The 26,261-nt window shown below is 30.6% G+C and overlaps 2 protein-coding genes and 1 long non-coding RNA gene across 3 annotated transcripts; 2 read left to right on the top strand and 1 right to left on the bottom strand.

Annotated features, from left to right (window-relative positions):
* Positions 1 to 10,890: 10,890 nt before the first annotated feature.
* LOC105640312 (endoglucanase 9) lies at positions 10,891 to 13,376 on the top strand. The gene is made up of 6 exons (XM_012224598.4): positions 10,891 to 11,177; positions 11,329 to 11,832; positions 11,905 to 12,054; positions 12,141 to 12,252; positions 12,460 to 12,623; positions 12,728 to 13,376. The coding sequence occupies exons 1-6, from the start codon at positions 10,980 to 10,982 to the stop codon at positions 13,055 to 13,057; spliced, it is 1,458 nt and encodes a 485-aa protein (XP_012079988.2). The 5' UTR covers positions 10,891 to 10,979; the 3' UTR covers positions 13,058 to 13,376.
* Positions 13,377 to 14,147: 771 nt separating this feature from the next.
* Positions 14,148 to 16,521, top strand: LOC149493898 (uncharacterized). The gene is made up of 2 exons (XR_016322514.1): positions 14,148 to 14,855; positions 16,403 to 16,521. It is a non-coding gene; the product is annotated as an uncharacterized LOC149493898 (long non-coding RNA).
* Positions 16,522 to 17,264: 743 nt separating this feature from the next.
* LOC105637827 (endoglucanase 9) lies at positions 17,265 to 19,522 on the bottom strand. The gene is made up of 6 exons (XM_089725840.1): positions 19,262 to 19,522; positions 18,589 to 19,092; positions 18,333 to 18,482; positions 18,133 to 18,244; positions 17,832 to 17,995; positions 17,265 to 17,723 (listed from the first exon to the last, which is right to left on the bottom strand). The coding sequence occupies exons 1-6, from the start codon at positions 19,457 to 19,459 to the stop codon at positions 17,394 to 17,396; spliced, it is 1,458 nt and encodes a 485-aa protein (XP_089581966.1). The 5' UTR covers positions 19,460 to 19,522; the 3' UTR covers positions 17,265 to 17,393.
* Positions 19,523 to 26,261: the final 6,739 nt, after the last annotated feature.

The raw sequence follows: 26,261 nt of genomic DNA, 5'->3' as shown, positions 1-26,261 counted from the left end.
AATTACAAAAATTTTTCGTTCAAACATTAAAATAATAAAAAAAATTTAGAAATCATTAATATAATTATCCCTTTTGTAAACCATCAATATTACAAAAGATAGTCACCTCTTCAAAAATAATACAAAACAATTGTGACCAGACCTGTTATTCGTAAATTGATAATTTTAGAAAATATTGATAATCGGATCTATTATTTGATAAACCGAAAAATTATATATTTTCAGCGATTAGTTATTATTTTATAATTACGTGGAAAGTCATAATCCAACTCATTCCCTGCAACTGAAACAACAAAACAGCACAAATTTCAGGCAATACAGTCACATTTAATGCAATTTATTAAACAATGTTCGTTTTTGTTAGGTAAAGACTAAACCCTAATAATGACACACCATCCCTAATTATCTAGCATGCAAAATTCAACTCTCATCTCATTTATAGTGCAATTTACCAAGCAATAATGACACACCAACCCTTATCTATCATGCACGATCCAACCCTCATCTCTTTTATAGTCAACCATATCCCACATATAACAGTTACTTCCCCCTTTTGAGCAGCAAAAGAACCCCCTTTTGCCCTACACTTGTCTATTCCTTTTTTTTTTTTTTTCAGCAATTATCCTATTTTCTTTCACAAATTTTCACGTTCCTGCTGTCTATCGATCTTTTGCTGTTTACCTTTTTATGAGATCGAAAATGACAAGAACTGAGAGATTTCAGTGATCGACTTGAAAAAAAAAAATGACGGGAGAGTTAGTTTAATGCTATATTCGGTAATAGTTTTTAAAATAGTTTTTAACGTTTTAATTTTTGCCATTTACCCTTTTATGAGATTGGAAACAACAATAATGAGAGATTTCAGTGATTGATTAAGGCTAACAAGAGTCACTATTTTGAAAAAGAAAAAATGGACAAGAGAGATAGTTTAAGGCTATATTCAACAATAACTTTTTAGGTAGCTTTTAGCGTTTTGACAAGCTATTTTTTAACTAACTTTTACAGGTTAAGATAGCGTTTTATAAAAATTAATCCTGTAACGTTTAATTTTTCATAAAACATTTATCTTGTAGCGTTTTATAAAAAGCTACTCAAACAGCGACAGTTATTCAAATAACAAAACGTTACTAAAAAAACAGCTACCAAAACAGTTAATATTGCTGAACAAACTCTAAGTTTGATGGGTAACAACAAAACGTTACTAAAACAAACAGCTACCAAAATAGTTAATTTTGTCGAATAAGCCCTAAGTTTAGTGGGTCAACGAGGGAGTTGTATTTAATGTGGAGAAATGAGTTATATAATAAGCAATCAACATCTTCAACTTTTAGTTTGATTAAATTATAAAATTATAATTGTTAAATAATAAAAACTTTAACTTATAAAATTATATGTATGAAATATATGTATATGCAATTAATTTATAAATGTAATTTTATAAGTTGAATTTTTTTAATATAAATTTCAAATTAAATAATTTAATTGGTCAAATTAAAAATTAAAAGATGTAATGCAGACGGAAAAAAGTAACACCATAACTTTTTGTGTTGGATAGTTTAAAAATAATAAAATATAATTTAATATCCAATTTATCATAATAATTAGTTTTTCAAATTGATTATCTTACCCATAACCTATCTTTTCCTTTCCTTTTCCTTTTCCTTCAGCACAACGCTCCAACCATTATGATAACTTAGTTGTTTGTTAAATAGTATTATGTACAAAGAAATTGTATAAAAGCCTAAACTATTTGTTGGGATTTTCTATTTTCTTTTTTTTTTTTTTTTGTCTTGCAATACATATATTTTTCCATTTAACATGAAAAAAAAAAAGAAAAAGGAAAAATTACAATAATACTGAGAGTGGATATTGAGGTTGAAAGCAGACTCGGGCTTGGTCCGGTTGGACATGATTGTAGGCATAAATAGTAATCGTTGGCTGGGCTTGATCCTAATGAAAATTACTGATCCAGCATCTAAGAGTGTCTTCCAAGCAAGCATGCATATTCCAGAAAATCTATATGAAAATTCAAAAATATCCTATAAATACACGCAATATTTACAATTTATGGCTTCTAGGTCCAAATGGCTGTCTTGGAATTGTTCTAGCTCTATACCACTGTTTTTCAAATTGTACCAATTCAGACCTCTAATTTGGGGCTGGCTTTTGGGTGTCAACAATATTTAATTGCATTGTATTTCATTTTTTTAAAATAAAGCTCTTTGGTTTCATTGTATTAGTGATGCAATCAGAAAATTCAATGGGTTCCAATTAAAATATATAATTTATAAAAATAATATAAATAATAAAAACCTTACAAAGAAAATAAATTGTTAGAATTAAAATATAATATTCATCGCCTATTTTTAAGTAACGGAAATCTATTCACATAATTTTATTCTCAATATTTGCAAATATCTCTCTTTCAATGTAAAAAATTATCAAATACTCACTGGCAACTGCCGAATATTTTAGTAAGTAAGCTCTACATACCTGATTTCTGACATTAGGTGGATAATAGCTCATTATGTTAGGTTGCGCGTTTTGGATCATAATGAATGTTCTCTATATTAAGCTCAAGTTTTTCAATTATAACTTGTTTAGATGATGTTAGTTGAACAATTGAATAGTTTGATCGATTAATAACGATAATGGTTTTGCAATAGTGATTTTCTTTTAAAGTATCATACTCTAATATAATAATAAAAATATTATAATCAGATACTATTAAAAATTTATGTTTCTGCTCTATAATCAATTAATTTATTAAACACTACAATTACGTTGAATATAATATATAATTAAGTTAAATAATATAATATAAAATTAATTTCTTAAATTTCCTAAACCATAAGCATTAAGAGAAACCAGTAGTTATTAGACCAAGGTTAGTATGCTATGATGACCAATAATTAGAAAATGGACAAAATTATAAAATTAATCATTGATTTTAGCTTTTTTTTGGAATAATACTCGGGAAAAAATATAACTGAGTTTTAAGTTATGTGCAAATCGACACTTATATCTTTTATGTTTGAGAAATAATTATAACTTTCCTAACTTATGTTTCTGTCTTATATTCAAATCATTCTGACTAAAATGTCAGCTTTTTATGGTTAGTCAAATATACTTTTTTGGACAGAATATGCTCATTTTTGAATAAAAAGAGTTTATTTTTTTGACAGAATGACTTAATAGTCAGATAAAGGATAAATTAGAAACATCATATTATTTCTTTAACATAAAGGGAATTAAGTGTCAATTTAGACATAATTTAAAGACACAATTATATATATTATTTCTTGGTAGAATAAAAGGAGAAAAGAAAAACTAGCCAGCAGCAAGTCGGGCATGCCCAACTCCTACAGTATCTTGAAATAAAAAAGTTGAAATGCACTCTAGACGGGATCATCGATGCAGCCTTAGAAAACCAGTCGGTAGAGGATTTTGCTTCCCTGAAAATATGGGAAATACGAAACTGAGGATGAGAATGAATAGTTGAACGGATGCAAGTGAGGAGCGAGCGAAGCACAACAGGAGAACTATAATACCCTGATCCAATTATATTTTACTCATTCAAATATTTATTTTTTCAAATTTTAAGGAGCCCATTGCCCCTTTGCCTCTAGTGTAACTCCGTCCATGCATTACATGTTTTTTTTTTTTTTTAAATAACAATCTGAAATTATTGCATTATATTTTATTACAATTCAAGAATTATAACCTTATTATAAAATAAATATTTTCATCATACATACCACTATGTAAGAAATATTATCAGGTGGTAGTTTGGTTGGTCTTCTCACTTATATGAGGAGAGGGAGATCTCAAATTCGAGTTCTCTCGATTAAAATTGTTTCCACTAATTTAATGAGTCAAGGGGAGGAGTATTCCCTGTTGTGTAGTGCACGAAACGGCCTGCAGCCAAATTGAAGATGCCAAACAATATTTTAAAAGAAATTAAATCTATATTTCAAAATATTCTTAGAGTAATAATAAAGCAATTCAATTATTAGAAGCTGAAATTGAAACACTAAGCACAATGCAATTTATAAAAAGACGTTAAGCATACAATTTCACTTATTTTTATGGCTAAAACTAAACATTAGTTTGTACTTCACGTCCAAATCTTTCGATCCAAGCTTCTTTTTTCCTTTTCCTTATCTTTTTATAAAAAATATATATATATTATTTTATTTTACGATTCGCTATAAAGATAACAATGCAATGAAAAATAAATCTATTAATTGTTAGGTGACTGAATATACGAAATGATCTCATATTTATGAGCGCTATAAAAATAATCTCATATTTTTCTATTTTTACCGAGAGATTGTTTTTACAATTTGAATTCTTGACCTTCAAATTAAAAATATAGTAAATTTTGTCTTGATCAGAACCGATTAAACCAATAATTAAATAAAAACCGCAAGGTTTTAATTTGCAACAAAGTGATATTAAAGCTAATCCAAGCTATTTTTGTTTTAATGAGGAAGAGATATTCAATTATGATCATAGAGATTCTAATTTATAACTTTTCCTGGAATTAAGCTATCCCTAAAGCTTATGCTTCTGCTTTTGACTAGATTTATAATATAAGAGCCCCATCTCTAACATCAAACAGTGAAAATAGTTGCTGGGTAAATGATTATGTGGGCATATGTTTCGCACATTTTTGCAGATGACATGCCTGATTTTGCTTCCTTTTTTTTTTTTTTTTAAGAAATTAAGTGAGAAGAAAATTTAAAAATTAAATTAATAAAATTATTTTTTATTCTTAAATTAGATATTCAAATTAAGATTTTTCTTATTTAAAAAAGAGTTTTTCCATATATGAAAGCAATTAATAGTTTTAATTTTTTCTTTAAAAAGGAGAAATTCCTTATAAATATTTTATAGTTATCAATTTATAATTCAATTAAAAATCAAAAACCATTTACAATATATATATATATTCAATCTTTTAAAGTCTAAGCATGAAATTTAAATTTTATTTTTATGAATTTAAAATTTTGATTTTTTTGCTAGACTAAGGTTTCAATTGAATAAAGTTTTTTTTTTTTTTTTGAAATTAATTAAGAACACTAAATCCCCAACATATATAATCAAAAAAAATGTTCTACGTTGATTATGGGGAAACAGCCTTGAATGTGTCTCACATGTTTTATCTTTTCTTTTCATTATTATTTTAACCGGTATATAATACTCCTTTCGTTTCATTTTTTTAATGTTATTTTTTTTATATTTCAAAATATTTGTAAGGTTTCTAAATTCGTATATTTAGATAATTATTTTTTTCATAATTACCTTTATGATTATTCATTATTAATGAACGATTTTTATGAATATCTTAATAAGTTAATGATAAAAAGTAACAAAATAATATTTATTTAACACTTTAATTGCACTTTTTAACTCTTAACATAAAAGTGAACTTCACATTTTACAAGGAAGTTATGCTATCTTAGTGTTTCGCGGAGTACATAATATATTGATTTTTTTTTTTTTTGTAAGACAACATAATATATTGATTAATTATTAATATATTTAAGTATTTTGTCCCACTGTCATCCAATTTATTTTTCCCCTATCTGTTTAAAAAAAAAAAAAAAAAATACAAGTCATTGGTAAGTCCAAGGGCAATAGATGAGACAAATTGCCTATGAGTTAATCATTTGGTGTGAAAAAATCTCATTCAAGTTCATTAGGTAAGTTTAATAAAATCTACTTATTAAACTCATCTGATAAACATACTGAGCTTAAACTCAAATTCATTTTTTTTTTAAATATCATTTTTCTATGTTTTATTGTTAACATTTATTATGTATTTATTCATTCATTTATTTTGATATTATTTTATTAATTTTTACCTTATTATATTAATATTTTGTCATTATGATTATGATCCTCCGAATAGGACCTAGCTTTCAATTTCACCCCGTACTTTTTAAGTAGTTGTAATTTTACTCTAAATCAACCATTATAGCCTAGACACCTTGAACTTATCAACTTAGTTGCAATTACATTCTAATTTACTTTTAAGGTGCAATTACACCCTAACGGTGAATTACAGCACCCAGAACTTGTCGATTTATTGCAATTCCCCCTAAAAGTAAACTGAGGTTATAATTTTGATTAAAACAATGTAAAAAATGGATTCTATAAAAAATGTAGTCTATTTTTATATTATTTTAATTATAATATCAACCTTAATTTGTTTTTAAAGTGAAATTGTAAAAAATTGATAAGTTCAGTATGCTTTAATTCACCTTTAGGGTGCAATTGCACCTTAAAAGTAAATTAAAGTGTAATTATAACTAGGTTGATAAGTTTAGATTGCTTAAGGTACAAAAATTTATTTAGGGTAGAATTGTAAGCATTTGAAAAGTTTAGGGTAAAATTGAAAGTTAGGCCACCAAACAGGATGATGAAGAAAATTTCAATAAGATGGATGAGACGCCAGCGGTTTAGGTAAATGTGAATTTTAACTATCCATAAATTTATTTAGAATTTTACTATTATATCTATCTATTTAAAATATATATTTATCTACTTGCATCTAGACTTGTTAATTATTTTTACTATTTATCTACTTGTATCTAGTCGACTCGGCTCATTTGCATTTTTAATGAAGTAGTTATAACTCTTTCTCTCTTAACCAAAAGTTTCGATTTAAATCTTAAATATAAAAATTATCCTGTTGGGAGATTCGTCCCTAGGACACTCAAATGAAATGTAGTTGGAGTTGAGTGAAATTTTGAATATAGGTAATCATAAATAAAAAAAATTAATGTTATTGAAGTCTAAATTCATTGATTTGTTATATTATTTTCCGTCAAATATTTATATTTAAAGTCAAAAATCGAAGACCTTAGTTAGGAAAAAGAATTTGGAAACTTGAAACAGAAACTTATATGTCCAACTGACTAAGACTTTAAGGATAAGGGTTTACAATTTGTCATAATCCTAATCAATGATGATATTAGTTGAACATTACCAACTTGAACTTTGGGCCAATCCCCTCTTATTGCTTCCTGTCTTTTTGGTAAAGGATTATATTCAAGAAATTCAAATTTTATTATTTAATTGTAGCAATTCTTGTTGTTTGTACATCCAATCTCTTCCTTTTCTACGAAAAGAATCAAAATTGTAAATTGTAGTAGCAATGATATGTTGGTGAATAACTTGTGAATGAATTCAATCAAAGTTTATTTATATTTGTAGAAGTTTAATAAAAAAAATATTTTAATTCAAATTAATAATTGGTGGTTGTGCGTCAGGTTCGCGCTGCTCAATTATAAGTGGAAGAAGTGGCGATTGGCTCTAATATCAATTATTATGATCTTAGGAGAACCCAGGACGGAGTTACATTATACATAGTGGGGGCAATCCATTTCATTCATCTTTTAAAAAATATTTATAAAACATGATTAAATTAATAAAAAAATATATATTAAGTAAAAAATTTTAGAGTTTTTAATATAATTTACTCTACTAAAACTCAAATTAAATAAATAACCAATTGAAAAAAAATTCTAGTTCTGCCACTAGGAGAACCATATCGTAAAAGCTAGTTGTTGAAGTTGGCTACATTAAAATCTCATACTTCTAATGTGGGATCCAAGATACGCTATATTTTGTCTTGCAATTAAGTCCTAACATAATCATTCAAAAATATTACTCTTGAAGCGTTTCGAGTGAAATTGAATTTTGATCGATAAAATGGAATTTCTATTCTTATTAAATAAACTTAATTTCCTAAATAAAAACCAATGAAATTTGATTTAAAGTATTTTGAATTATTTAAAAAATTACAAGTTTGAACTCTAATTAAAGGATTATTATACTTATAAAAGCAATAATCCTACTCTAAACACTTTCTTTTTGATTTTATCGAATTACTTTTTTGACATTAACAATGATAACTTTGAAAATATTCCTAAAAAAAAATAATAATAACTTTGAAAATACGACTTAAAATATTTAGTGAATAGAATGTTTCACACTCCAAAATTAATAAAATCAGAGGATAACGTCCCATCAATTCAAAGCACTAAAAAACTTGGTAGGCTAAACGCAATTAGCTAATTATTCTTGGAGGAAATGAATTGACAATATGGGCTCAAGTGTATATAATATTTAGCTTTTGAAGAAGCACAATTTATCTAGTGAATTTATTTACTAAAAAAAAAAAATTGTTGATCTTAACTTTATATCAAATGATTGAAAAGACTCAATTTATAAAAAAATAAAATGATACTTTTTACTTATAATAATATTAATAATTTTATCGGTTAAAAATATTATTTTTTATTTTTTTGTCAAAAAATGAATTTTTTTTAACTCATTTGGTGTAAAATTTAGTGATACTTATAAAAAAAAATAATTTTTGAGTAAATTATATTCCATCCATTCCATTTTGTTTGATTGTTATTTTTTTTTGGATATCCAAGGTTTCTAAATTTGTATATGTAAATAATTATTTTTTCCATGATAACCTTTATAATCTTTCATTAAATGAATGACTTTTATTAATATTTTAATGAGTTAAGGGAAAAAAAGGACAATTGTTGACTAAATTCTTAATACGCGTGTTTTGTTAAACCATGCAAATAAAATGGGACGGAAAAAGTATATCATACTCCCTCCGTTCCATAATACTCGTTATATTTAAAAAAATAGTTTGTTCTAAAATACTTATTACATTAATGATTTCAATGAGTACTAAATTTTTTTTTTAATATTTATATTTTATATATGACGAATAATTATTACTTTAATTTAATAATTTTCTTAGAAAATTAGTAGTAAATTAAAGATTATATAGTTAATTTATTTAATAATTTATTATAACTTAGACAAATTTAATAATTTTCTCAAGAAACGTAAAATTTTAACTATGACAAGTATTATGTAACAGATTGAATCTTATTCTTTAATTTTTTGGCCTCGGAATTGTAGATAGAATATAAATCAAGAAACATTGGGAAAAAAAGAAAAAGAAAGTAAAAGCTTAGTCCTAAAGAATGGGAAGAAACCAAGGCAAAATAAATAGAATCCCAAGAAGCAAAAGAGAATCAATTTATTCAAAAGCAACATCCATTTTCCGATTTGTTTTATCTCCAAAATCCACCCCTTATAAATAAATAAATTAATTAATTAATTAATTTATAATTTCAATTTTAAATCTTTGGCGCCGGATTTCTTAGCGCTATCAAAGCGCGCCATTCACGCTTCGTCTTTCCTTTTTCGTTTCCTTTTCGTCCAATTTTGACATAAAGAAATTAAAATTTTACTTTGGTCATAATTGGCCGTTTTTCTTTGCAGTTTTTTCAGTTAATAGTCATCACGTTAGGCTAGCCTCAATTCCATTTTTGTTTTTTAAGAAAATAAAATTTTGGCCCCATTTTAGATTTTATTTTCATTCTATTCTATTATTATTACTTTCATAAAATTGCTTTTGACTTCTTTTATATTTTTCTAAATTTTATAGTGCATTATTATAATTATTCACCATCAACATTTTCAACAAAATGAATATTTTTTTTTATTCTTTAAGAGATTTAACGGGCCGAAATAACATGATGAATTATACAGAACAGCGGGGAGTTTTTCCTTAACTCACCAAATTGGTGAAAACTCTTCTGATCTATATGAATCAAACTCAAGATCTCTCAATCTTCACAGTAATGAAAAGACCAATCAGACCGCACTGGTTGGTAATAAAACGAATACTTTTATTGAAATTAATTGAACTTTGTAACAACAATTTTGTTTAACTAAAAATAAATTTTTAAAATTTTATTTAGATGTCTTTCCATAACAGAACAAGACAAATTGCTTATATGACTTGCAATTAAAAAATAAAAATCATTATCACGAGCAAATTTTGAGCCCCAAACCAAAATTTTGGTTTTGGGTTATAATGTGATCATTTTCTCCCTCTAAACAAAACCCATATGCACAAATTTTGGTATAAGACGCTAATCTTGGTCGGGAATTGACCAAACACACCAACAAACAGTATGAAACTATTTAGTGCATGACTGATTTGAGTATGTTTGTAAGTATTAGGTACTTGGGTCCTACACTCACCCTTTTTGGGTCCCACTTGGATTTAATTAGGTCCCTTCCCACTTTGTGATTTTTTCAAATTAAAAAAAATAATAATAATAAATTGTAATTAACTTCAATGGAGCAAATTTATAGGCTCAATGAACGGAAGAGAAAAGGGTTTTGATACAATTGAAAAGTGCAGGGAAACAAGGAGGATAGGCAGAAAACATGTCTTCCTCAAAATTTATCCCTTGTAACAAGGTTTCATAATATAATTTAAATGACTCTTTTTTAGATTTTCTGATAAGTATTTATGCGCTCCGTTTTTAGATTATTTCTTTCGCTTTTATTAATAAAGTTTCAGAATATATATATATTTATTTATTTGAATCTTAAAAATCTATTTGCCTGTAAGATCCAATATGCATGCATTATTAGATTTTAATTTTGGATGGAGTAGGAAAAATATTTAAAGTATATTCTAAAAAAAAAGACATTTTATTCCCTTTTATGATTAAAATTTACCAACCAAATATTCGAGTCAAGTAAGGGCATAATGAGTGCCATATGCATTTCCATCTTACTTACTTTATCCATTCCATGGGCAAATTTTATTATAATTGAACTTTGAACATAATCTATTAGCTGATATAAAAAATAATACAATATTTTATTACACAATAACAATAAGGAATAAAGAACTCTGAAAATAATAATAATAATAATAATAATAAAAAAGTAAAAGAAAAGAATTCATGAATGAAAAAGCCTTGATTTGCGCTTTGATGAGAAGAACTACTAAGACTTTCCTATATAAAGACCATGTCATTGTTCAAACAAAGTCATAACATAACATAACCCTAAACAAAAACAAAAACATTTTTGTTGGCAGTTGGTTCTAATTAAAGATACCAAAAACAAGAATGAGGGGATTTTCTTTCTGCCTTTTGTTTTCTTTTTCATTCTTTCTATTGGGTTTTGTCCAAAGCAATCCCAATTACAAGGATGCTTTAACGAAGTCCATATTGTTCTTTGAAGGACAGAGGTCAGGAAAAGTCCCTCCTTCACAAGGAATCAATTGGAGGTCCACTTCTGGCCTCAGTGATGGTTTACTTGCCCATGTGAGTTAGTTAATTTTAGTTATTCACTTCTTTCTTGAAATTAAGAATTACTATTTTTAATGCATTCATCTATATGTACGCAAATGTGAGCAATTTCTCCTAAGTTTCATTGCCTCGAGCATAATGGGATTTGTTTTGTTATTTTCACCAGGTGGATTTAACAGGAGGTTACTATGATGCTGGAGATAATGTAAAATTTAATTTCCCAATGGCCTTCACCACTACAATGCTATCATGGAGCACTATTGAGTATGGCAGAAGAATGGGCCCTGAACTGCAAAATGCAAGGGCTGCAATCCGATGGGCCACAGACTATCTACTAAAATGTGCCAGGGCCACTCCAGGAAAGCTCTATGTTGGTGTAGGTGACCCCAATGTCGATCACAAGTGCTGGGAAAGACCTGAAGACATGGACACTGTCCGTTCTGTCTATTCTGTCTCTGCCAGTAACCCCGGCTCTGACGTTGCCGGCGAGACAGCTGCTGCTTTAGCTGCCGCGTCTATAGTTTTCAGGAAAGCTGACCCAAATTACTCAGAGCTGCTATTGAGTACAGCCAAGAATGTTTTTCAATTTGCATTGAAATATCAGGGTGCTTATAGTGATTCTCTTGGATCAGCTGTTTGCCCATTTTATTGCTCATATTCTGGTTACAAGGTAACACAATTTCCGATGTTTCGAGAGCTATAATAAATCATAAATGTAATGTAATCAACGGCATAATTGCAGGATGAGCTACTATGGGGAGCTGCCTGGCTATTCAGGGCAACAAATCAAATGTATTATTACAACCTCATAAAATCTCTGGGAGCTGATGACCAACCTGACATTTTCAGTTGGGACAACAAATATGCTGGTGCTCATGTTCTCTTATCGAGGGTATGTCTCAAAAAACACAACTATAAGTACAGAACTATTATGGTCTCAAAACTCTTGGAGTGAAATTTGTTTATTTTCCTCTGCAGAGAGCTCTGCTCAACAACGACAAGAATTTTGAGCAGTACAAAGTAGAAGCAGAAAATTTCATGTGCAAGATTTTACCCAACTCTCCTTTTACCACTACACAATATACACAAGGTAATAAATATTTACTTACAACAGTGGAGGAATTATTAGTTAGAACTACTGTCTCTTTCCTAATAAAAATTATGTGTCCCACATTAGTTGATTTAAAGGGAATATGACTTATATGAGTCTGTTTTATCCATTTGATGCTTTTTATAATTGCAGGGAATTATGGTAATTTTTTTTAAAATGTTTAAAATATTTTCAATGAAATTGCAGGAGGGCTCATGTACAAGCTACCTGAAAGTAACCTTCAATATGTAACATCCATAACGTTCTTGCTCACTACATATGCCAAGTATATGAAATCTACAAAGCACACCTTCAATTGTGGCAATCTCATGGTCACCCCTAACTCCCTCTTATACGTAGCTAAAAGACAGGCAAGTCACTACACTACACCGTTTTGGTTAGGTCTAAATTTACTTTATGAAAGCATGTTTTTAAAAAAATTAATTTCATTATTGACTTTCTTTTTTCCTAATAGGTGGACTACATTCTTGGGGTGAACCCAATACAAATGTCTTATATGGTAGGGTTTGGGCCTCATTTTCCAAAGAGAATTCACCACAGGGGATCTTCATTGCCTTCACTTGCAAGCCACCCACAAACAATAGGTTGTGATGGGGGTTTCCAGCCTTTCTTCTATTCAGCAAACCCTAATCCTAACATTTTAATTGGAGCTATTGTGGGTGGTCCTAATCAAAGTGATGGTTTCCCCGACGATCGATCTGATTATAGTCATTCAGAACCTGCAACTTATATTAATGCTGCCATTGTTGGACCTTTGGCATATTTTGGTGGAAGCTCTAAGTAATTGGAGTTTTTTATCAGCTTTGTTTCCTTTGTAAATATTTCTCTATGATTGACACTAAATTGTGGTCTATGTTGCCATCCGAAACTAGGATGTGCTAAGTTTACCTTAATTATCATCTCAACATTTGTATTTCTAGAAATTTAAGATTTCGACTTTCGTTTTTTAAGTTTTTAGAATATGAAGGACTGTATCTCAATGTATCCTTAAAAAAAGTTTTAAGGGAGATAGACTACCTCCTATTGTGTAGTCTAAAATTTAACTGGGAGTCTAATTGACCTCCGGAGAAAAATCCAAGTGAGGACTTTTATATTTCTTTTAATGGAATTTTGGTACAACATTTTAGCCTTTCTACTATTGTTCTTATGCGGAAATTAGAATCCAGGTTAACGGCAGAGTCTGGATGCTTGATAGACACAGTTGAAATGTTTAAATAAATAAAATTCTATTTTGGTTAGCTAATTGTGTCTCTTCCCATTTTGTGTTGTTTCAAATTGTAAATCAGATGTAATTGATTTCAACAAAGCAAATTAATTTCTAATGGTTCAATGAAAGGGAGAAAAAATAGATTTTATATAATTGAAAGGTGGATTGCAACAGGGAGGATTGGCAGAAGTCGTGTCTTCCTCAAAATTTCCCCTTTAAATTCGGGTTTAACAATCTAAATGAATTGAAATTTGGGTTTCAAAAACTAGATGAATAACTCTTATTTAATTACTTTTTATATGGTTAAATCACTAAAAAAATGTTTGTACTATGACGTTTTTAGTAAATTTAGCTATCATTTTTAATTTTATCAATTATTGTCTCAGACTTATTTTTATTTGTCAATTACTGTCTTTATTTTTGTTTTAATATAATGTAGTTCAAAATGATTTCACCCTAGTTTTTATATATGAATTTGAATTGGTCAAATTTTTAAAATTTTAGATTTTAAAATGTAAAATTCAATTTTAATATTTGATTTAAATTCCAGTTTTACAAATAATGATTTAAAATAATGATGATAGTGGTGATTTGGAGTGTTTGGATAATTAATGAAACAAATTTAATTATAAAATCTAACGAATGAAATTTAGTAAGAATATTTTATTATTGCTAAATCAAACTTGTAAAACAGTTTGAATTTTTAAAAAATCAAGTGAAAAACCTGAAAATCAAGCAAAAATCGAGTCAAATTACTGAATTGGATCAAACCGGTTCGAATCGAACCGGAATAGTCTGTAAGCCCAGATTTTCTTTTTCTTTCTTCTTTTTCCTTCTTCTGGCTGGGTCTAGACAGCCCTTCGCCGCCCTCCCCCTCTCTTTCTTTCCCTTCTTCTTTTCCGGTCACCAGAGGTAAGTCCGACGGAGTCTTTGCGCCGCCTTCTTCCTGCCGTCGCGCCTCAGCTCCTCTCTTCCTCTGTTTCCGTTCGAGCGAATCGCAGCAGCGCCACCAGCGTCCAGCCACTGCTCAACGTTGAGTTTTCTCCTCGCTCGTAACTCAGGCGAAAGCTGCAACACAGGCGAGCCATGGTCTCCTTTCGTCGATCAACGGCGATGTCAACGGTGGCACTTGGCTCCTGTCGAGCCGCTGCGGTCAGATAGAAGGTCGATCTCGCGCAACTAATGCCAAAAACGGACCCCTGAGTGAAAACCGAGCCAGATGGTATGAAGAGCGTTCAATTTCGAGCATCCACGACTTTCCGACCACCGTACGCGGCTGCCCGGTGACCCGCCGGCGAGTCTCCGGCGAGGCCACAAGAGACAGAATCACCTTCTCCTCCTGCGGATCGTGGAATCTTAGCCTGATTTTTGATTGGTACATTCTAACACCCGGTTCCTAATTTTTGGTATAAATTTCAAATTTCAAAATTTTAGCTAAATAAGTTGATTTCGAATAAATAAATAATTAATCGTTAGGTTAACGAGAACCTTGATAAATAAATATACTTAATTTTGAAAATTTAGAATAATTGTTTTAAATAGTTAATTAGATAATGATTAGCCTAAAGCTAATTGGTTGTGCATAAGAAAGTAAAATGAGTGTTTAGTCGGTCAACGGATATTAGATGCGTAGTTCTGATAAACTAAGGCTTGGAAGGCCTAACCACTTCTGATATTGATGTAAGCATCCAATCTAAGAAAATAGTAGTTATAATTAGTTCTTGTTAAAAGTGAATTTTAACAACTTAACAATTTAATTACCTTAAAGCTGTTAATTGGTAAGCTTATGATTTAGCAAATAATCTTATATGAATATTTAATGTGTTTTATCTGTTAGTAGAAATCGAGATACGCTCTTTCAAAAAAAAAAAAAAAAAAAGAAATCGAGATACGTATATTATACCTAGATGTTTAGGTAAATATTGATGAATTGAGGTCAAAGATAGTTGTGAAAATATCAAGCCAAGAATAGTGATTATTTATGATATAAAAATGTAAATTTAAAAATGAAATATTATAGTAATATTAATGGCTGATATTATCATTGGAGCATGATTGGAGGAAGGTGGGAGTTTAAATTGATTGATTGCCTGACGAATGAGCCGTGTGAATTGAGTAAATGTTTAGATGATAAAAAAATGGACGGGATAGTTGTTGTGAATTGCCCATGAATGAGTTGGTTTATCAAATTTTTAGGGGAAGTTCTCTTGAAATTTCGATAGAATTTAGATTAGATTTAATTGTATATAGGTTGTAGAATTTATTTAGGATAATCCTTTCTTATTTAATTATTTTAATATTTATTTATTTTCCAAGTACCATTTATTATATTATTAGCATTTGTTACTTATATGATTATTTGTATTTGAATATGAATGTCTAATTGTGCACTTGCATTATGATATTTAATTGTTTGATGTACTTGCATTTAATTGCATTGTTTGATTATTTATGTTGTCACATTACTATGCCTTGTTTGTGTGGAATTGGGATAAAGTGGGTCACCATAAGTTTGTGAGGACGGTCCTGGAAATAATAAGATATGAAATTTGATTGTCGGTCAGGTATGGGGAGATCGGTGCCCTCGTGTGCATTTGATGATATGATATGGATGATATGGAAAAAAACAGGGTGGTCTCTTGTTGGTATGAAAAAGAAAAGAGAGTATATAAAAAAAGAGAAGGCTGGTCAAATGAGGATTAGACCGGTCGACTATGTACAGGGGATTGGCTCCCTGGTGCACACGTCATGAGAGGATGTGTCATGTATGAATGCTATTATGTCATTTGTGTGATTGCTTGCATGATCATATAATTAGTCGGATAACTGGATAAGTATATTTACATATTCGTGTGAATGCATATGTTGTGCAATACTTATTATTCCTCATAAAACTCACATGTTTTTGTTTAACTTTTTCAGAAAATAGATACTTCTATGTCTCGGTTAAAGCTCTGTCTCCTTCCCGCAGAGCTAGAAAAGTAATTTTTAGAATTAGTGGTTATTTAAATTATATCATTATATATACTAAAATTTATTTATATTTATCTGTTAGTGAACTCCGCAGTTATAGGATTATAACTGATAAATTTATGTAAGTATTTAGTTATGCATTTATATGAAAGCATGAACTAGTTAGCCCATATTATAAATATTGTGTAATGCAATCGGGCCTCATTTATGAAATATTTAAATAGTGGATTTGAGTCTAATATAGTATAATCACAAGATTGTTATATAAAATAATTTGAGCTTACAGTTCCTGTGTTCCAATTAGATGTGATTGAATTGAGTGATTCAGACTTATTACGGGCCTGAAAAATCTACTCTAATTACATTTGAGTGAAGTATTATGATAAGAAGAAGAACTTTATAATCAAGGAATAGATATAACATTATCTAATAGGATAGCGGATAAGATATAAAGATTTGGGTATGGGATAAGATTTGGGTATGGAATAAAATTTAGGTATGGGTATTGCACTATCCAATCCGAACCCTACTCATTACCATCTCTATTTATAATTGCTTGAAGGTCCAATATGCATATATTATTGGATTTAATTTTGGATAGTGCAGCAAAAATGTTTAATCAAATCTTTTTTAGACATGTTTAAAGTGATTTTATTCCCTTCTACAAATAAAAATCCTAAGTACTTATAATTGACACTTAAAATGTATACTGGCCTTGGAAAATCGAATATCCATAGAGCGAGCGTATTGAACCAAATTGGAACAGAAATTTTAGGACTACTTCTAATCCTAGTTTAGAATTCTTTTAGGCTTGTAGTGTTTAAACTAATTTATTATATAAAAAATAGTTAACAATTGGCCTTACAATCTTTTTATCCAAGGTCCTCCCTTGTAAAGACTTGTTTACAAAGAAAACATAACTAGCTTGTAAGCACTTTCATTAATTCCAGCTCCCAGCAAAATATGCCAAAGGTCCAACAATGGCAGCATTAATGTAAGTTGCAGGTTCAGAATGACTATAATCTGATCGTTCATCGGGGAAACAATCATTTTGATCCGGACCGCCCACGATAGCTCCAATTAAAATGTTAGGGTCAGGGTTTGCTGAATAGAAGAAAGGCTGGAAACCCCCATCACAACCTATTGTTTGTGGGTGGCTTGCAAGCGAAGGCAATGAAGATCCTCTATGGTGAATTCTCTTTGGAAAATGATGCCCAAATCCTACCATATAAGACATTCGTATTGGGTTCTCCCCAAGAATGTAATCCACCTATAAGGGTGAAAAAGGCAAAGTAAAATACTAAATTAATTTTTTCTAAAAAAAATAGAATTACAGAGCAAATTAATTAGACCTAATTTAAAGAGTGAAGTGAGTTGCCTGTGTTTTTGCTAGGCCTAAGAGGATATTAGGGGTGACCATGAGATTGCCACAATTGAAGGTGTGCTTTGTAGATTTCATATACTTGGCATATGTAGTGAGCAAGAATGTTATGGATGTTACATATTGAAGGTTACTGTGAGGTAGCTTATACATGAGTCCTCCTGCCATTTCAATGAAATGGTTAGCCACTATTTTGAACATTGAAGAAGTGATAAATTTATAAAATGGATGAATATTCTCTTTAAATCAACTTATGGGAATATTGAATTATCCCTTTCCTTTTGTAATGTTTTGATACCTTGTGTGTATTGTGTTGTTGTGAAGGGAGAATTAGGTAAAATCTTGCACATGAAATTTTCTGCTTTTACTTTATGCTGCTCATAATTCTTGTCATCGTTGAGCAGAGCACTCTGCATAGGAAAATATAGAAGTTTTAGCCCAAGATTTTTCAGACCATAAATAGTTCTGTACTTATAGTTGTGTTTTTTTGAGACATACCCTAGATAATAGAACATGAGCACCAGCATATTTGTTGTCCCAACTGAAAAGGTCAGGTTGGTCATCAGCTCCCAAAGAGTTTACAAGATTGTAATAATAGATTTGATTTGTTGCCCTGAATAGCCAGGCTGCTCCCCATAGTAGCTCATCCTGCAATTACATCCATCTCAAAGAGAATCACTATAACTAGAAATGCCATTAATTATATTACATTTACGATTTATTACAGCTCTCGGAACATCACCAATTGTTTTACCTTGTAACCAGAATATGAGCAATAAAATGGGCATACTGCTGATCCAAGTGAATCATTATAAGAACCCTTATATTGCAATGCAAATTGAAAAACATTCTTGGCTGTACTTAATAGCAACTTTGAGTAATTTGGGTCAGCTTTCCTGAAAACCATGGACGCTGCGGCTAATGCAGCAGCTGTCTCGCCGGCAACGTCAGACCCGGGGTTGCTGGCAGAGACAGAATAGACAGAACGGACAGTGTCCATATCTTCAGGTCTTTCCCAGCACTTGTGATCGACATTGGGGTCACCCACACCAACATAGAGCTTTCCTGGAGTGGTTCTGGCACATTTTAGTAGATAGTCTGTGGCCCATCGGATTGCAGCCCTTGCATTTTGCAGTTCAGGGCCCATTCTTCTGCCATACTCAATAGTGCTCCATGATAGCATTGTAGTGGTGAAGGCCATGGGAAAATTAAATTTTACATTATCTCCAGCATCATAGTAACCTCCTGTTAAATCCACCTAGTGAAAAAAAATGAATAAAAATATTTAAAACCCATAAATATTTTAAAAAAAGTATAAATTTTTTAAAAATGAAAAAATCTTAATATTATATTCGCACAAACGAGATGCATAAAACAATTTTTACTAATTTCAAGAAATAAATGAACATGAAAATTAACTAACTTACATGGGCAAGCAAACCATCACTGAGGCCAGAAGAGGACCTCCAATTGATTCTTTGTGAAGGGGGGAGTTTTCCTGACCTCTGTCCTTCAAAGAACAATATGGATTTTGCTAAAGCATCGTTGTAATTGAGGTTGCATTGGACAAAACCCAATAGAAAAAATGAGAAAGATAATGAAAGGCAGAAAGAGATTTTCCTCATTTTTGCTTTTGGTTGGTACCTTTAGTTAGTACTAACACGAGCAAAAATATTTTTGTTTTTTGGTTTCTCTTATGCCATTGATTGAACAATGACAGAGGGCTTTATATAGGAAAATCTTTTTAGTTCTTCTGATCACCAAAGCGCAAATCAAGGCATTTCAATTCATGAATTCGTTTCTTTCTTTACTTTTTTTGGTGTAGCTAGCGTTATTGCCCGAAGAGAGAAGACTACCGGTTAGTGTCAGAGCAATAGATTTGTGAAAATAATATAAATAAAGATTATTGCCAGAGTACTGTTTGTTAATGACAGAATAATAAGATTAAAATAATATGTCTTACTGTTATAACAATGTTTGTTAATGCCAGTTCAATAAATGTGTTAAAATAACTTATAAATATTAGCCAAATGACTACAAAAATCCTCAATTTTTACTCTTCTTTATTAATTTGTCGATTCTTTTAATTTTATCGGTTGATATTTTTTATTTTATCTTTCATAATTACTGCAGTCTTTGCACGATTGTCGTTTAAAATTATTTGATATGACTACAAAAATTGATGGTATAAGCCCTTACATTAGAGGTATTATGCCAAAGTTATTTTTGTTTTTCATAACAGTTATAACATCCATAGATTGTGGTCTAAAATCAACTGATTTGACTATTAAAATTGACGGTGTAAAGCCTTACAGTATTAATAGAAGAAATAATATACTAAAATCACCTGATATGACTGTTAAAATTGACAGTGTTAGTCGTCATAGCATTAATAAAAGAAATATTTTATTACAGGTATCTTTATTTTTTATAAAGGAAAATTACTCCTATATTTGGCCAAAAAAAAAAAAAAAATTTACTTTACCTTTGTCTTTTTAAAATTACACTGCTGTACCCTTGTATTTTAAATTTCATTACACTATATTACCCATTCGATTAATATTTGTGATTTTTAAATGTGTTAGAATGACGAAATTGACCCTCACTCCACATTCTTCAATCTCTAATTTCTCAAAAATTAGATTTTGGATGTTTTTGATGAAATGAAGTGATTCAACCATAGAAATTTCTACTTCTAAAGAAACTTTAGAACAGTGAAGCAAATAAAAAAAAAAACAATATATTACAATAATTGCACTTAGTTCTCAATTCTAGAGCTAACCAAAAATGTTGATGCTAAAAAACTTACCACCTGCAAGGTTTAAACTTGAACCCAGAAAACTAAACAGCATATATAGCCTAACACTTTCAACTAGCTATAATCATCATGATTTTTTTTAAAGAAAAATACCCATAAGGAAATACAAAGAATACAAGGAATAAAAAAAGTATAATGATAATGGCTGATAAAGAAATATCATGGAATGCCAAATAGTGATATAAATTCCAACAAGAAAACACAGAAGCAAAGAAACACAAAAAAGTATTGAAGAAGAAATCCAAATCAGATTGATCAAAAATCCAAATTTGAGGGGTTGCTTTGATTGGGCTTGTCTGTTGCGCAAAATATGTTTTCTATGAAACATCCATTCCAACATCCGACCACCGGAGTAGAAAGGTGCCGCCGGAGGTTAATAGTCCACCAGAATCAGGTCCATAAATGCAATAAAGTAAGTTTCTTTTAACTTTAAAATAATCGAAAATACCATGAATGAAGTTCAATATCGTATTTAAACATTTTAATCAATATATTGTCCAGTTTAAGTATAAACTGAAATAATAAAGATGACTAAAAGAATAATGGAAGAGAAAGAGAGGTAGAAGAAGAGGGAATTTTGGGAAAAAAAATTTTCTCTCTCTTTACACGGTCAAGTTTTCCTTTGACCTTACTTTAAAATTCTAAATATTAGACGGAAGAACTATCTAGTTTAACGGATTAAAAATACAAGGGTATAACAGTTTCTTTGCAAAAAATAAAAACTAAGGGCGAAATAGTTTTTTTCTTTATAAAGTATGGGATACGATTATAATTTTCCCTTTTTATAATTATCGTAGCATCTATATGACTGTCTTTAAAATAAGCATAAGTATTTGATCGGTTTTACATAAATATAATAAACATAGCATTTCTTAAAAGAGATACTTTATATATAAGATATATTTAATTAGATAATATATGTATGGCCAATATGTTAAAATTATGGAACACTTGAAATTGTTTGATAAATACTTATAAAATATGTGACATTGCTAAACGATAATTTTTCTGTGTTGGAGATATATGTATTTGGTTCCTTAAAGTTGTAAAAGAAACATTGTGAATAAGTTGGCTTTGTTTTCTTTGGAAAATCATGGAGTTGAGGTGTTCACCTCTAGCTCAATTATTTTTCTTCTTTTTGTAATCTCCTATAATTAGTTGGCTCACCTAATTTTCAGGAATCCATATCATTGTTTCTCCAACTGTTTGAAGCTTGTTCCACCTTCCTCCACTTAGCCAGCTTAGGAAATTATTAGTTCTGAGTAATAATCTGTATTTAGTTGGAACTTCTTGAGTGATATCCGCAATTACAATAGTTATGTTAGTTAAGTAACAGGCTTTTCAAAAATGTGTAAACCATAGTGAGTTTGAGTCTGCAAGTGCGAGCATGTTTTGAATATTGATTGGCAAGTCTAATGAATATTATCGTGAATATATACATGCCCGAGAAATATGAAAATTGATGAATGATATATATATATATATATACATTCAGGCCTTGGAAAAATGATTAGTTGTTTTTGAATTGGACTTGCTAGATAAATATTTACATTGAGCTTACTTTGTGGACATTTTTATTGGGCTTGATGAATAATAAATATTAGCCTAGGCTTACTATAGGCCCCAACAGCCTTAAGTTTATTTGGACTTTAACGTTGGTCTGACCCATGGTAAATGCTGTTGTAATTTTTTTTATTAATTTTTAGTTATAATATAATATTGTACATAATTTTCTATTAATTTTTATTTTGTTATAAAATAATAAAAAACTAGAGAGAAAAATAAATAAAAATAGAGAGAATATGAAGAGAATCCGAGAGTGCGTTTATTATTGATGCGAAACCACATATATATAGTTACATAAGTGGAAAGAGTCCTACACAAATCAGGAAGATAGAGTTCGCAATAATTAAGAATACAGACTTCTAGCTTATATAAGACGTCTATTTATTTTATAACACTCCCCATTGGATGTCCATTCTTCAAAAAATATGTCTCGTTAAAACCTTCTAAGGAAAAATCCTGTGGGAAAAAAAATCTTAATGATGGAAAAAGAGTACATTATTCTTTTCTTCAATATGAGTTGAAATATTGCCTCATTAAAAACATTTATCAGGAAAATCCAGTGGGAAAAAAAACCTTGGTTAAAGGGAAAAAGAGTATAAATGCATATTTACTTCCCCTCATGTTTGTTATAATATAACTCATATATATCTTGCAAATAAATTTAGCTATCTTACAAATATATATTTAACTCTATTCAATTTCTTCACATTTAAGAAGAACTATATCTTGCAAATAAATTTATAAAATGCTTATATTTAGTCATATGACTAGCAAGATACTAAGATATGGTACTTCAGACCAATAAATTCTTCATAATTTTTTCAAAGTCGAAAAATGGTCATCTTCTCATTAAGTGATCTCACTACTATTCACATAAAATCATTTGAATAACTTAGTCATATATGTGGATTCATGGACAAAATTTCATTTATGAAATACTCGACCTTCAGCTCAAGACAAAACTTTGTATTTTCAATGTTTTTCATCTCAAACTCTTTCCTTAAGGAATTCATAATCTTTGAAAGCTCTTCAAGAGTTCCAATAATATTTATAATCAAATAGACAAATTCATATTCAAATATCTCTATAAAAATTCATTAACATATAACAATATTATTAAAATATCCTTTCAATAGATATTCACAAATCAAGAGATCACCTTACTCATGATAGTATATAAAGTAAATATCAAAAGTATGCTTTCAATAATAAAATATTATAAAAATAATATAATCATAAAATAATATAATATTTTCTTAGCCATAAACATCATTAAAGCAATTATACCAATGTATTCAGATTTCTTTAATCCATATAGAAATCTTGAATATATTTCTCGGGGTCTCGATTTGCTTGCTTCAAGCATTTTTCAATATTTCATGGATATCATTATCTGCAATCTATAAGATGAAAAACAGAATTTGGAGAGAAAAAAATGAACGAAAAACGTTGTAATTATTATTGAATGTTCTGCATTTTTTCTAACATAATACAGAAGCAATTGTCTTTTTAAACTAATATTCTGCTAGGAATTAAGCTATTCAAGGACTCCTATTACAACACATATTCTTTAATTATTAAACCTTATCACTCCTATAAATCAGCCTTATCCCTCCATTATTTACTCAAATCGGCTGCCTTGGGGATTTCTAGAATAATCTACCTTATGGCTCCTTAATATTCTATTATCCCCCCCTCAAACTATGGCGAGGGCTGAGACATAGTTTGGTGATGACAGATCGAATGGCAGACTTGGAGACAGATTTGGTAAATATGTCCGCGAGTTGTTGTGCGGATGGAACATATTTTGTAATGAGGAGTCCTTGAGCAACTCTTTCCCTAACAAAATGATAGTCTAACTCGATGTGCTTGCTTCGAGCATGCAGAACTGGATTTACAGAAAGATACAATGAACTCAAGTTATCACAATATAAAACTGGAATTGAACTAGGAACCCGAAGTTCTTGAAGTAAAAACGTGAGCCATGTGAGTTCAGCTGCTGTATGTGCCATAGCTCTATACTCAGCTTCCGTACTTGAACGAGATACGGTACTTTGTTTTTTGGCACACCAGGAAATGATATTCTTGCCGAGGAAGGTACAATACCCAGTTGTTGAACGGCGTGTTGCGGGACAACCTGCCCAATCAGCATCAGAATAAGCCTTAAGCTCAAGCGTCAAATCCTTTGTTATTTTGATTCCAAGCTCGAGCGATCCTTTGATGTAGCGTAGTATTCTATGAATGAGTTTCATGTGTGAGGTTGTAGGAGCTTGCATAAATTGTGACGCATAGTTGACACTGAAGGCAATATCCGGCCGCGTTAGAGTGAGATACTGCAGTGCTCCAATGGCACTTCTGTAGACAAAAGGATCGGCCAGTGATTTGGCTTCTTTGAAATCATGCTTCGTGTATTGTGGGCTTGGCATTGGCTTACAATCCTGCAGTTGAAACTTCTTTAAAATAGAAAGAGCAAAGTTAGTTTGTGAAAGATGGAACCCATCTGCCGTTGTTATAACTTCCATTCCCAAAAAGTGATGAATAGGACCAAGATCTTTCATGTTAAATTCACTGCATAAAAGCTCCAGAAAAGATTTGATTAATTTATCACTAGACCCAGTTAATAACATGTCATCCACATAAACCAATAAAGCTAACGTTTCTGAACCATAATGGCAAATGAAAAGTGATGGATCAGCTAAACTACAAATAAAACCATGAGAAATTAAAAATTTACTCAAGCGATCAAACCAGGCCCGTGGCGCTTGCTTCAATCCGTACAACGCCTTTTTTAGTTTGCAGACATATGACGCCTTTGATGAATCAACAAATCCAGGGGGCTGAGACATGTAAAGATCTTCGTTCACATAGCCATGAAGAAATGCGTTCTTGACATCCAACTGTTGTACCTGCCAATTTTTAACAACAGCAATAGAAAGTACAAGGCGAATTGTACCTGGTCGCACAACAGGAGAAAAAGTTTCAAGAAAATCAATTCCATCTACTTGATTGTATCCTTTTGCTATCAGGCGAGCTTTCAAGCGTTCCAAAGTACCATCAGGCATAAGCTTTACTTTAAAAACCCATTTCGCTCCTATAACGTTCATATCTCTTGTTCTTGGCACAAGATCCCATGTACAATTTTTTTTCAAGGCTGAAATCTCTTCCTCCATTGCCTTCTTCCATCCTGGATGTGCAATTGCTTCTTTTATTATTCTGGGTTCTGCTGGAATTGAATCTATCGTTGTAACAAGCAAGGCACACTTCGGATTGGGTTTCACTATTCCACGCTGAGATCGAGTTACCATAGTATGCTGTCGAGGTGCCTGTTGAGCTGATGCATCCGATTCTGTTACACCAATATCTGTAGCAGCTGCTGAAATTTCAGTACTCGCACAACTCCCTTCAGTTGAAACAGAGACTGTGTTATTTTCTGAAGATTGCTGAGGATGAGATTGTGCAGCCTCCTCATAATTCTCCTCAGTATTCGAATCAGCTTCGACGTCTATATTGTTCCCATCGGACTGATTTTCCGTCGGTGGCTGTGCAGTATATTCGTCGGAAGAGGCTTGCCGCTCCTGGTCAACTCGAGTTTCTTCATTATTTTGTAAAGCCTCCGTTCCGCCAGACGCATCAACTGACTGAGTTCGCATGACAGTTAAATCAGCTGCGACTTGAGGATTTTGAGCAGTCCCTCCTGAAATCGTTGGAATAAAATTGCATGCAGAATTAGTGACAGTTTTCGACGGCATAATCCATCAATCAATTAGATTAAGAACAAGCTGAGAATCTGGAGTTTCTTTTGATTTATACGGAAAGTCAGTTTCATCAAATGTGATATGTTGAGAAATTATGAACTTCCGCTGTTTTGGGTCATAGCATTTATAACCCTTGTACTGCTCTGTATATCCTGCAAACACACAAAGAGAAGATTTAGGATCAAATTTGTTTGTTTTGTTGTCCCAGGTGTATGGAAAGCATTTGCAACCAAACACCCGCAACATTGAATAGTCAGGATGTTTTTTGAATAATCGGAAAAATGGAGA

Source organism: Jatropha curcas, chromosome 9, assembly GCF_041381405.1.
Source record: "Jatropha curcas cultivar XTBG-Jc1 chromosome 9, XTBG_Jcur_1.0, whole genome shotgun sequence".
Lineage (NCBI taxonomy): Eukaryota > Viridiplantae > Streptophyta > Magnoliopsida > Malpighiales > Euphorbiaceae > Jatropha > Jatropha curcas.
This window is presented reverse-complemented; position numbering and strand designations above follow the sequence as displayed.